Source organism: Tursiops truncatus, chromosome 14 (assembly GCF_011762595.2).
Source record: "Tursiops truncatus isolate mTurTru1 chromosome 14, mTurTru1.mat.Y, whole genome shotgun sequence".
NCBI classification, from domain to species: Eukaryota; Metazoa; Chordata; class Mammalia; order Artiodactyla; family Delphinidae; genus Tursiops; species Tursiops truncatus.
The window spans coordinates 66,151,931-66,166,004 of record NC_047047.1 but is presented as its reverse complement, the minus strand read 5'-3'; the positions used below and the strand labels follow the sequence as shown (position 1 = coordinate 66,166,004).

At 39.4% G+C, this 14,074-nt stretch overlaps 1 protein-coding gene across 7 annotated transcripts in view; it reads left to right on the top strand.

The window, feature by feature from the left end:
* The window catches only part of CLIP4 (CAP-Gly domain containing linker protein family member 4), a 64,108-nt gene that overhangs the window by 27,020 nt on the left and 23,014 nt on the right, over positions 1-14,074 (top strand). For all 7 annotated transcript variants that reach the window (XM_019943005.3, XM_019943007.3, XM_073791475.1 and 4 more), the window contains 4 exons: positions 3,033-3,173; positions 8,889-8,978; positions 9,836-9,979; positions 13,519-13,653. In XM_019943005.3, the coding sequence (XP_019798564.1) occupies positions 3,033-3,173; positions 8,889-8,978; positions 9,836-9,979; positions 13,519-13,653 (510 nt within the window). The remainder of the gene's footprint in view (positions 1-3,032; positions 3,174-8,888; positions 8,979-9,835; positions 9,980-13,518; positions 13,654-14,074) is intronic.

Here is a 14,074-nt window from a genome sequence, read left to right as displayed (position 1 = left end):
AGATGTATCTTCTGATGTTCATATTCATATTTTAAATAATATATGAATCTTTCCAATTTTAGACATCTTTTGACTTCATACTATGAAGAGAAAGATTTGGTGTTCATACTAAGTCATTTTTTTTTCTTGGTTTACTTATTTGTTTTGGTGGAGCACATCCTTCAGTAGCTTTTTGACAGAGGACTCATGGGGAGTGAATTTTTTGAGACTTTACATTCCAGAAATGTTTATTTCTACCCTTACACTTCATATGATAGTTTAGTGGGATAAGGAGTGTTAGGTTGAAATTCACATTTTTTCAGTATTTTGAAGGTGATACTCTATTGTCTAAGGCAATTTGGCAAACTTTTTTTGTAAAGGGCCAGGTAGTAAATATTTTGGTTTTATGGGTCATACAGTCCCTTGTTGCAAAACTATTCAGCTCTCCTGTTGTAGTGAATAAGCAGTCGTAGACAATATGTAAACAAATGGGTGTGGCTGCGTTCCAACAGAACGGTACAAAAATAGGCGGTGGGAGGATGTGGCTCTCAGGCCATAGTTTGCCAGCTATCATCCTGAGCTTCCACTGCTGCTGTTTAGAAGTTTCAGAGTCATCCTTTCTTCTGTTTTTGTCCTTTTCCCTGTTTTTGGAAGCTTCTTTGGAAGCTTTAGCTTTTTTTCTCTTTTTTTTATCATTTTCTTTTTTCTTTAGAGTTTGTACCATTTTTATTTCTTACTAAAATTTTAGTGGAGTTTTGGGAGGAATTGTGGTTAAACAAAATGGATCATGTTTATCCAGAAATTCATTACTCTTCTGTTTAAAAATAATTCTTCCTTATGTGTTTATTTCTAGTTAAGCCTTATCATTGTATGTCAAGATCTGAGGAGAGTCCCGTCAGTACTTTGAGTAGCATGAGATTCTGAACAGGAAGGTTAACCCATACACAGTGCACACTTTGGGCTTTGATTATATCCAGTCTGTCATTGCTTTAAATTTAGTTTTGGTTTTCCCAAATGATTTAGTTAATTTAAAAAGAAAAAACAAGGAGAAAGAGCTATGTAGTTCATTCATTGAACAATATTATTGTGACATTAATGACACAGGTTTGAAAAATAATTTATGGTCTGCGCTCAAATATGTTTTGGTTTTCTGTTTTTTACAGTCCTTCCTATATCCACACATACAACTTTTCACAGATATAATCATAATGTAATCAAACATACAACTCAATTTTTGTTCTCTTGATTTACTTTTCATATATTTCTATATTTCTACATAATCTTTATTGTTTTACTTATTAACAGTGATGTCATAGTTCATAAACATAGTGGATTCATTTATTCTATTGCCAAATAATTGTTTTCTCCTACATATAGTATTGCAGTGATGATATACTCAGGTATGCAGTCTTTTCCTCCTATTTGGATTATTTTCTCGTAAATTAATTTCCAAAAGTATGATTGGGTTTTAATAGTAAACTAGAAATTGCTTTGGCTCTTGAAGTCTATCTTCTCCTTATAATATGCAAACGTAAGTTTGTAACCTTGTTCACAGTATTTCCTTATAATTAATGCCATAAAGTAAATTAGGTCAGAATTTTTGTCTTCAAGTAAGATTTTACAAATTTACATCCCACAGTATAAAATAATTTATTTCTTCAAACCCTTGGCAACACTGGATGTAATCATCATCAAGCTTGAGTGCGTGTGTGTGTGCATGTGTGTGTATTTGGCAAGGAAAATAATTTAGAGAAAAAAATAGAAAGCGAATCTGATAGGTGGGAGACAGAAGAGAGAAAACATTGTGGAGAAGTCAAAAGAGCTAGGAAAATCAGGAGGAAGGATTGTAGAATCTGATGGAGGAAAGAATTTTGAGATTAGCAGAAAAGTAGTATAGTTTGCACTTGTTAGCTATAAACAAAGAACTCACTTTTTGTAATCTTGAGCATTTCATCAAACCTATTTTAAAACAAGTTGTTTTAATGTATTACATTTTAGTCATAATGTGTCTTTGTTAGATTAGGCGTAAACACTGAATGGTAGTGTATAATGTACATATTATGTCTTTATTTTTTCTTCTTAAATGTCTTAGCCAAATAATCTTGGTATTTATAGTCCATATTCACTATTTCTAATGTCTGTGCATATTTATATATACTGTAATTTTATGCCTGGATAAATTTCTTTTTTAATGGAATTTTATACTCCTAGCTGCAGCAAACAGGCAGCCCCCTCCCCCTGTCCCCACATACCTTCCCACACAACACACACTGTATTGTTTCTGTTGTCAGTTGTCAGAAGCTGAGGGCTAAGCCTCTTGGGAAATTATGTTTTATACTCAAAAAGATTTTTTATATCCCTACTATGTGTAAGGCACTATAGTTAGGTACATTGGGGGAATGCAGAGATGAGTATTGGATTTTGTCTTCTAAAGTCTGGAAGATAGATAAAACATGAACATAAAAAGCTATAATATGGGAAAAAATATGTTCTAAGGAGCTATAGATAAAGGGACATGAGGAATAGTTTTTGTACTATATAGTGCACTGTTATTTGCCAGTACTTAGAAATAATTATAATTCTCTTTTCCCTGAGTTTCACTTAGTGCCTCGTTAATGTTATGTGCTTCTTAAATTATTGTGTATATTGTTAGTCTTTTTTTTTTTTTTTTTGCGGTACACGGGCCTCTCACTGTTGTGGCCTCTCCCGTTGCAGAGCACAGGCTCCGGGCCATGGCTCACGGGCCCAGCCGCTCTGCTGCATGTGGGATCTTCCCGGACCGGGGCACGAACCCATGTCCCCTGCATCGGCAGGCAGACTCTCAACCACTGCGCCACCAGGGAAGCCCTATGTTGTTAGTCTTGACAACTAGATTGTAAACTCTCTGAGGGCAAGTACTGAGTCAGACGTACTTTTTCTCTGTCTCTCACTACAGGGCACCTAGTAGACACTAAAAAAGAACTTAAAGATTTATATTACTGAATGGCTGTACTTGTCCTTTTATTTGAAGTGCTTTTAATTGCTTAACACTAAAATTCTGCATTCTCTTTTAGGTATTTTTGCGCCCCTTTCAAAGATAAGTAAAGCAAAAGATCGAAGGAAGAATACAGCACACACTCCTCCTACAAAAGCTGTACCTCTCGTCAGGTCCCAGAAAATTGATGTAGCGCATGTAACGTCAAAAGTACATACTGGTAGGTCAAACCAGAAAGTTTGATATCTTGTTCGTGTTTTACTTTTTTCTGTGGAATGCCTTATATTTAAATTGCTTCACACTTTTTGGTTAGCTGCCTGTGAAACCTGCATTTAATAAAACCTGCAAAGTTCTTGGTTTATGATTTTAATCCCTGACAAGTGTTTTTCAGATTTGTTCCTTCCTTTTTTTCCCTTCTATTTCCATACTTTTATCACCCCCAATCTAACCTCAAAGCTAGACTTCTGTACCTCTGATAAATATTTATGCAGCACAACTAGCTTTATGTTTCTCACCTATTCAAGAATTTTAGTGACTTTTTTTATCAGAAAAAGTTTCGACTCTTGAAACTGGCCGTCAGAGACCTTTCTCTGATGGAGTCTCTTACTGCTTCGCAGCTGAGCTGTGGTTTGTCACGTCTCACTATCTTTTGTGTACATGGTTCTCACTCTTCCCGTCATACTTTCCCTATCTCTCTGGGAAGTATTTGACTTCTGCCTGAGGTTTGAGTCATTCTTTACCTCCTTACTCACATCCTGTTTCTCCATGAAAACCTCCGTGATGACCCCGCTCACTTCGATCTCCTCGTTCTCTAATTTCGTATACACTCTAATCCGTACCAGCCTGTTGCTATTTGTTATCTTGGGTTTTGTCCTCTGATTGCTTTATTTGGGCAGATCTTCTATTCTGTTAGAAAAATCTTCAACTTTAAATGGACTGTGAGAGCATTTTGTACTTTCGTATTCACTGTAGCACATAGCACAGAATAGGTGCTTAATAAATACTTGCTAACTCATCAATAACTGAAGCAGAAAGGCACTCACCACGACTAAAGGATTTTGTCTACAAATTTGGTTGGCCTTTCTGCTCTGTTCCACTGGCCTATTTGAATATCCCTGTGTTAGTAATGAACTGTATAATTACTATAGTTTATTTATTTATTTTTTTCTTTTCTTTCTTTCTTTTTTTTTTTTTTTTGCGGTACGCGGACCTCTCACTGTTGTGGCCTCTCCCGTTGCAGAGCACAGGCTCAGTGGCCATGGCTGACGGGCCCAGCCGCTCCGCGGCATGTGGGATCTTCCCGGACCGGGGCACGAACCCGTGTCCCCCGCATTGGCAGGTGGAGTCTCAACCACTGCGCCACCAGGGAAGCCGTGTAGTTTTTTTAAAAATTAAATCTTGATATCTAGTAGAGGAAAGCCTTCTATCTTTTTCTTGAACAGTGTCCTGCCTGTTTGGCCCTTATACATCAAACTTCCTTATAAATTTTAGAATAAGTTGTTAAGTTTCTTTAAAAAAAATGTGTTGAGAGAGGGATGGGGGGCTGGGCAAAATAGGTGAAGGGAATTAAGAGGCAGAAACTTGTAGTTAAGAAATAAGTCACGGGGATGGAACCTACAGCATAGGGAACATGGCCGGTAATGTTGTAATAACTTTGTAGTGACAGAGGTAACTAGACTTATTGTGGTGATCAATTCATAATGTATATAGATGTCGAATCACTATGTTGTACACCTGAAGCTAATATAATATTTAGGTCAACTACACTTCAATTAGAAAAATAAAAAGGAAAAATAAATAAATAAGGTGATAAGTATATCTCCAGGGCAAGAAAATATTATTTTGCAAGTACAAACTGGAATTATATCTCAAAAAAAGTGCTTGTCACAAAATTAAAGTTTTTTTTGCGCCTTAATAGAAAGTTAACTTCTAGACAGATAAATTAACAAATTATGTTAATGTTATTTTTAGTGTCAAAAAATAAAAATATCCATTGAAGTTTTAGTTGGTGTTACATTTAAACCTTAAATCAGTTTGAGAACTGACATCTTTACAATATTCAGTCTTTTAATCGTAAGCTTGGGATATTGCTTTATTTAATTGGGTCCTTTAAAAATATCTCAATAAAAGTTTATGATTTTCTCTACAGATATTTCGTACTTGTTTTGTTAGGTCTATTCCTAGGTACTTTAGACTTTTTGATGCTCTTGTAAGTGGTATCCTTTTAACTTGAAACCCAGAAGTACACAGCAGATATGGAAAGAAAGCTCAAAGAGAAGCCCTGTTTGTGGTCTGAGGAGCAGGAAAGGGGTCTCCTGCTAGACAGAAAGTGGAGGAAGTCCCTGTTTTCTTTTGTGATTGCTCTTTTTTATGTCTTTGGTTCTTTCCCACCACAGTCCCTAGGCAGTCCTGCATGTTGTAATAGCAGCAAGGGATGGCCACGCACCTAAAACCCCAAGGGAGGGGAACCCTTGTTTCTGGCCAGAGAAACTGTGGTCCCAAGAACAGGATGGAATCCCCATTAGTTTTTCTTCTTTTTTCTTACTGCTTGGCCCCATAGGCAGAGTCAATCTCAAAAGGTTATATGACAGGGGCTCCCCTGGTGGCGCAGTGGTTAAGAATCCGCCTGTCGATGCAGGAGACAGGGGTTTGAGCCCTGGTCGGGGAAGATCCCACATGCCACAGTGTAGGGCGCGGTCAGCTAACTGCTACGCGGCAGGAAGCTGAAATAAGCTGAGTCATCCTTCCTGTGGCCACTGCGCTTGCGCTAAGTATACTAATGAGGTTTTAAAGTAGCGACCTATCCGATGCTGGCTCACAAATCGCACCATCGGCGAAAGCCAATCACAGAGCGACACATGTTCTTAATCCCTATATAAGCAGACTGCTATAGGATTGCGGTGTCTTCCTTCCATCTTTCTTCAACCAAGCTGTGCTCCAATAAAGTGTGATACGAGAAGAATCTTGCGTGTGGCGGCTCGTTATTCTGCTGGTCGGAAACGGCCCGCCGCACCACAGAGCAACTAAGCCACAACTACTGAGCCCGCATGCCATAACTACTGAAGCCCGTGTGCCTAGAGCCCGTGCTCCACAACAAGAGAAGCCACCACAGTGAGAAGCCTGCACACTGCAACGAAGAGTAGCCCCTGCTCTCCGCAACTAGAGAAAGCCCACATGCACCAACAAAGACCCAACGCAGCCAAATGTAAAAATAAATAAAACAAACAAACAAGAAGGTTATATGACAGAGCAGGGAAATTAAAGCCTAGGTATTCTACCCAGAGTATCAGGAAGGGGTGCCTCTGGGAGCAGGAAAGTGTCAAGGAGACCGTGGTGAGGAAGGAGCTCAAGAAAGTGATCTCAGAATGGTGGGCTTACTGCCTGGTTGTGTGTGCATGCATCTGACCACGGGCTTCGGTCTCCTGCACAGACCACTGCCCAGGTCTCAGACTGACTACTGGGTGGCTCAGCACACGAGACAGATCCCAAATAGGCTTTGGCAACTGAACTGACATTGGAGCCACAGTCGCAGAAGATGGGTAGGAACTGCCAGCCTGAAACTAACTGTCTGCTAACTGTCGAATGCCTGCTAAAACAGAACAGAGCAAAACAGTCAGCACTCTCCATGGAATTTAAGCAAGACCCAAAGTCCTGTAAAATAATGTTCATACTGTACAGGATACAGTCCAAAGCTGCTCCAAATATGAAAACCCAGGAAAATCTCACCAACTCTCAAGGAAAAGGACGATCAAAAGATGCCAACCCTGAGATTATACAGACATTTATCAGATAAAGATTTTAAAGAATATATTATAACCCTCTAAGAATTAAGGGTGAACCCTCTTGAGACAAATGGAAAAATTCAGCAGAGACATGAAGGTATAAAAAAAGAAGCAATAATTCATATACATACGCACACACACACGAGTTCAAGTAAAACTGAGGTAATCTAAGATTGGTGGATTGTAGCAATGTCGATATCCTGGTTGTGCTTTTATGCTATAGTTTTGTAAAATGTCACCTTTGGGGAAAACTGGGTAAAGTGTACAAGAGATCTCCCGATACTGTTTTTTACAACTGCATATGAATTTCCAGTTATCTCAAAATTTTCAAATAAAAGGAAAGACTCAAACGGATACTTCAGGACTGAAAAATATAACTGAAAATAAGCAATTACTCTGTGAGTTGACTTCACAGAGTCTCTCTCCCCCACCCCCAACCCAGTTTCTGCTGTTGTGGTTCTGGCCCTCACTGCTGGCCTCTACTTCCAGTCTCTCCTCCTCTGGTTCCTTCTAAACTTTGCTGTCGGGGTAATGTTATTCACCTGTGACTGTTCATGCCATTCCTCCTTTCCAAAGCCCATCAGAGGCTCATTCCTTACTGAAGAGCTCCGGTTCCTTTGCCAGCACCGTTACCCTCTAAGATGTTACTGTGGCCCATCTATCCAGGTTACTTCTCCTGTGTCCCCCCAAAATCCATTTTATTCCAGCCAAGCTACTCATCCTTCTCTGACCCTGTCTTTCTTTAAGTTTTTTTTCTTTCTTTTTATCCATCCAAAATGGCAACCTTCAGTTCTTTCTGTTCATACCTCCAGTATTCACTGGAAGAAATCTGCCGTATCTCTCAAGACCCATATTGGAATGTGATCTTCTTGATGAGGCATTGATTTATCTTTATAACCATGATTATTGTCTCCTCCTTCTATGCTAGGGCTTACATCAAACATGTCCTCATATTATGGTTATTCATGTCTTTCTGCCACACCAAATTGAAAAGGTCTTCCTTTAGGGCTGGGACCATGGCTTGTTTTGTTTGCGACGCTCAGAGTGCCAAGCTCATTTTTCACCCAGAACGCTTTGTAAGTGAGTAGAATCGGAATGGATGCTTGATGGAATTAGAAACTGGGTGGAGTCCATTAGGTTTCTTATTTACATAGTTTGGTTCTGTAGAATTGAAACAGAAGTCTTAATATTAAGTAGAGTATTATTCATGAGCCCTCTTTTAAAATCAGTGTTTTGGGGGAGTTGGGTGTAGTGAGAGTCGGGTAGTCATTCAGAGAGTACAGGGTTTCTTACTATCTGACTCTGACTTAAATGAATAATTGCTTTAATGATTTGCAGAAATTTTTACCGCAAATTTACTATCTAAATAGACAGTCTGCTACAATGAGTTTGCCTGCACACGCCAGTGAAATCATGAGTTGTTTGCAGGCCTTAGTAAGTGTGCAGCCGTCACAGCTGTACCAGGTTTGCTTTACACGCTGGCACTGTGCAGACACACTAAGAGTGCATTAAGTATCAGACACTTAGATAGCTGGGTTTTAAATGCTCTATATTATTTAGAATTCCTTAGTGGATTTTTAACTAGGTGGAAAAGATACTTTAGTGATATTTGGGGAAAGTGATGGGGGTTTTCAGATGGGCTTAGGAATACATTCTTTTCTTTCCCCTTTAAATAATGAAACATTGGCCCCTGCCGTCTGTGAATTTATCATCCAGCGTGTTCTCAGAAGAGGATAAGATTTAGATAATGAAGGAGGTCTGTACTTTAAAAAGCAAATACAGGGCTTCCGTGGTGGCGCAGTGGTTAAGAATCCACCTGCCAATGCAGGGGACACGGGTTCGAGCCCTGGTCCAGGAAGATCCCACATGCCGCGGAGCAACTAAGACCGTGCACCACAACTACTGAGCTCATGTAAACCACAACTACTGAAACCGGTGTGCCTAGAACCCATGCTCCGCAACATGAGAAGCCCGCGCGCTGCATAGAAGGGTAGCCCCCGCTCGCCACAAGTAGAGAAAGCCTGCGCGCAGCAACAAAGACCCAGTGCAGCCCCAAATAAATAAATAAAATTTAGAAAAGAAAGCAAATACATATTTTTGTTTAACGTTAAACAAAATTCGTTCTTGCTGAAAGTGTTTTGTTTGTGTTCTAGGATTAATGACATCAAAAAAAGATAGTGCTTCAGAATCAACACTTTCATTGCCTCCTGGTGAAGAATTGAAAACTGGAGCAGAGAAAGATGGTAATATAATTTATAACTTCTATTTTCAAAATTTAATTTACTGATTGAACTTTAAAATAATATAGTGATGTAGCTTATATGAGGCTAAAGTTTAAAGTTTGTAAGGGAAGAATCATTACAGTAAAAATTTATCCTTAAAAATCCCCTAAGCAGCTGATAATAAAGTGTGTATATTTTATATATATATATATATATATATATATATATATATATATATTATACACACACACACACACACACACACACGTATTTTTTTTGTATAAAATCCTGTATTGTGATTCTCATGTACACTTAAATTAGAGAATTACTGGACTAGATTAAGAGAATAAAAGGAAATTCCATAGTGTAGATGTCTTGATAACAGCATTTAAAGTTGCCTTTAGCTGTCAAATCATTGGGTGAATAGAGCACAAATAGAAAATTCAGAAGTATTCCTGCTTGCCTTCAGGTTAACTCAGAACATTTTAATATTAAGCTTTTGTTACCTTAAAAACACATTAGTATGTTTTTTATATAAATAAGATGTGATTCTACTAACTCATCTTAAGTGAGAGGTGAGACAGCGGTGGTTAGGATAGGTAGTTGGTCTAATTAGTGACGTGACAGCGCTCTCCTGTATGAGACTGCCATCATATAGTGTGGGTCCTTTGGGTCCTTAAAACTGCTTGGGCTATAAAATCTTGTATGTATGAACTGCAGTCTATTTTGATGAAATCAGGCATTTAATTCAACACTAGTTAATCCACAACTGAGGAAGCTAAGTGGAGAGTTTCAGAAGGATTTACCTGGAAAAGCATCTCATTGGTTCACTTCTTATTTCCCACCCTCTGATGTGTTCTTTTCCTGTACCGTTTTAGTTACCCTGCTTGCATCCGTCAGCAGCTCCTCCTCTACATCTTCTTTGGAGCACAAGCAGAGTCACTCCAAGACACTGAATGCAAGTGGCAATAACAAGAAGACAATGAGCAAAAGCCCTTCTGTCTCATCTAGAGCCAGTGCCGGTATCTATGGCTTTTTCAACCAGGCTTTCTTGGTGTTTTTTATCTTGGTTTGTTTGTAAGTAGATTTGCTCTTTTTAAATGTGTAGAAGGAACCCTTGACTTCAGTCAGGTTGAACTACTTGTTCCTCCCCTGTCTCCCCCCAGCCCCCCACCTCCCTCCCCTTCGTCAGCACACTCTGGATCTCTGTGCCTTTCCCTCGTGCTCCTACCATTTTTCCTTGTCTGGATTGACTTCTTCTCTTCCTCATGTATCTATGGACTCTAGCCCCTGTAAGGTTCGTGTTAGAACTTTATGATAGATCTTCAGATACTTGGAAACCATACGGTCTGTTCTCTTTCTTTACTTACCTCTTTTCTAATCTAAACCTAATAATAATAACTAACATGTCAATACATGTTATTTACTATTTCAGGTACTATTAAAGGAATTTTACATACCTTAGTTCATTTAATTCTCAAAATAAACCTATGGAGTAGGTACTATTATGATCATCTTCAATTTATGAATGAGGAAACTGAGGCTTAGGGAGGTTAGGCATTGGTGCACAGTGGCAGTTTCTAAGTGCACACCTGGGCTTCACCCGCAGGTCTATCTGATGCTTTGCTGCTACCAGAGTCCGCCTCTGTCTCAAGTACCTTCAGCTCTTCTTCATGCTGTAGGGTCCCCAGACCCTTTCCAGCCTGCTGGTAGAGAGCTGAACCACTGCCTCTCGGTACAAATCCAGTCTGAGGCTACTCATGCAGTTCTGGTGACCACACTATGTCATTGGCTCAGACAGAGCCTTATGCTAAGTCTCTTCGTTTTGTGGCTTGACATAGGACTTTACATTTATTTTCATTTAATTTAATGTTTGAATTTTTATCCCTCTGAATTTTGTTTTTTATATCTTGTGTATAGCTTTTTCACACACTTTTGTGTTATCTTCTTACTTAAAAAGCATGCTTTCTCTATTTTTAGCCAAGTCATTGTTTAAAACTGTGTAGGAGAGGTTGACAGTGATAACCTTTTTAACTTGCTGTGAAGCCTGCATGATCCCATTCAGTCCACATTTCTTCAGTTATGTGTAAGGATATATAAAACACGTTTTCTTGTTGAAATCAACATATATATTGAATTTACTGCAGTTCAGTTATTTACCTGCATAGAAAGAAAATGAAGCCACTTTGGCATAACTTATATTTTATTTATTTTAAAAAAATTGTTTTATTTATTTATTTTTGGCTGTGTTGGGTCTTGTTGCTGCGCACTGGCTTTCTCTAGTTGCGGCGAGTGGGGGCTGCTCTTCATTGTGGTGTGTGGGCTTCTCATTGCAGTGGCTTCTTGTTGTGGAGCATGGGCTCTAGGCGCGGGGGCTTCAGTAGTTGTGGCACGTGGGCTCAGTAGTTGTGGCTCGCAGGCTCAGTAGCTGTGGCACACGGGCTTAGCTTCTCTGCCGCATGTGGGATCCTCCTGGACTGGGGCTTGAACCCGTGTCCCCTGCATTGGCAGACAGACTCTTAACCACTGTGCCACCAGGGAAGCCCATAACTTATTTTTAATGAGCCTCATAGTAATTACTAGATTCTTTTTCTAATACTTTTAATACTTGAACCAATATTTTATTGTAGAAAATGTTCATGACAGGATTTCTTTTTCTCTTTAAGATACTTTATTGTATGGGGGAAAAAACCCCAAACCCTCAGTAGTAACACTGATATAATAAAGTTAAAAGTTGAGGCCCTAAAAGTGGAGAACCTGGAAACTTTGCTTGAATATTTATTTTCTGAATAGATTCCTCTTCCCTTGAAACCAGTTTCTCTTTAATGCTGTGAGGAACAGAGGTGAAAAGATGCAGTGATGTAGCAATCCCATTTGTCCTCATTTTATTTACATTTTAAGGCCCTCTTCATTTGGAATTTGGGCTTTTGACATTGACTTGATTTTAAAATTTATGTGTGGGTATGGAATTATCTTTTTTACCCTTTATATAAGGGTATAGTTCTAGTGTGCCTACATACTTAACCTTTTTTTCTTTTTATAAATTTGAGGGGTTTGTGGACCTAAATAATAGTAGAGATGAAGAGAGTTATCAACTAGAGTGAGAAGGAGGTCCTTTTAAAAGGGGAGGGAGATGTGTGAGAGAAAGTTCCGAACCCCAGAGATGTTTCCTTAAGAAAGTATTGCTAGAGTGAGTGGATATTCCGCTTTCTCTGTCGGTTTGCATTTGGGGTAGATGTGGACTGCAGAGGGTAGACATTTAGGGGAAGCTAAGGACAGAGGATTAAGGAGAAAGAGGAGCAGAGAGAAGAGACTGGGGGATGGGAGAGGTTGGGGAGGACGTCTGTGAGCTCAGCCCCACTGTAGTCCACGTTGAACTCTCTGTCCTTGGTCCATTGTCTGCAGGCAGCGTGGGGACAGACGTGAGAGTTTCTGGTCACAGGGTCAGGGTTTTAAGTCAGGTGTGCCACTGACTCCTGTGAACACCATGTCTTCATTAATTCCTGAGTTTATTTCTTACCTATGATTATAATTCTCATGAAAAGCGCTTTGTAAACCGTGAAGTGCTTGGGAAATGTTAGTTATTTTGAGGGCCAAGGACTTTTTAATGTACACTTGATCCAGACCTTCCTTCTCCCTGAGTTTGTGTTCCTCATTTGTTACCATGTTTTTAGTTTCTCCCTGTTAACAGTCTGACTTACCCTCTATCCCGCACCCTCACGCAGGGTTCCCTAGGCGTTCTCAGATGACAGCCACTCAAATCTGTTCATGGACTGATGGGAGAAGCCTCAGGGGCCCACCTCTTCTCTGTTATAATTGAACAGCTTTCAAGGCAGTGTTTCTCCAGGACTCCTGATGTGCAGTAGCGGGAGTTGCAGGCTTTAGGTTTGAATCGAGGTCTGGGCAGGGAGTGCTTTTGTTTCTAATAAGGAAATCAATTTGGGGTAATTGGAATCTTATAGCAATTTCACTTTTAAATTACATTTATGTATGTATCATTTACACTGAGTCCCACTGAACTACTATGATTCTAGCGTTTTACTAGAATAAGGATGGGTGGACTATAGCCCATGGGGCAAATCCAACCTACCACCTACTTTTGTAAATAAAGTTGTATTGGAACATGTTGTGCCCATCTTGTCTGTCTGCTTTTGTGCTGTGACCGCAGAGTTGAGCAGTTGTGCAGAGTAGTATGGCTTGGAAAGCCTAAAATATTTACTATGCAGCCCTTGAGTCAGAACAGGTGTGCTGACCTCTGTTCTAGTAGAGAGTGCCACCAGGAAATCGGATAAAGCTGATACTTCACCAGGAATCAAGTGTAAGCTCCTGTGGCAATGATTGTCTCAGGAAACCCTTCAAATTTCTTTTGAGTAGCTTTACTTCACATGTGAGAAACACAGCTTAGATGCTGTGTATAAGGAAAGGCAGCATATGTTGACATCTCCAACTAACTAGACTGGTTAGAATAAATAGTAGTTTTTTGGCTTATGTGCTTTTTGAGTTTCCCTTTGTTTTTTCTCTTTTCCTGCCCCATCCCCTTCCCCAACCAACCCCAAAACAGGTTTGAATTCCTCAGCAACATCTGTAGCAAGTAATGCACGCTGCGAAGGAGAACTCCGCCTTGGAGATAGGGTGTTGGTGGTGGGCCAGAGAATTGGTACCGTTAAGTTCTTTGGGACAACAAACTTCGCTCCAGGTAACTCATCTGTATGGTCTTTGCTCAACTTGAATTCTTTAGATAACAAAAGGTTCAAAATTTTACATGTAAATAAAACTTATAGAGAATTCTTGATGAATAGTTCTTGTGGGTGGTGGCTGTGGCACAGAAAATGGAAAACATTGATTCAAATGCAGACTGTTTTTACTCAGGTTGATTGTTACTAATGAATTTTTTGCCGTTTGTGTTTTAAATTGTCTAAAGTTAAAGTTAGTTGTTACTCTCCAGTTTTACTCTCACTGATTGCCAAGTGTGCTAAATAACAGAGAAAACATTTGAGGATTAGATTTGTGCTAAGCATAATCTTGAAAATGAGTGGATAGTGCGTTTACTGATACAGCTTTTAACAGTGGCTCGGCGAGAAAAGCAAACAAAGCGGTTCAAAGGAAAATGAAAAACG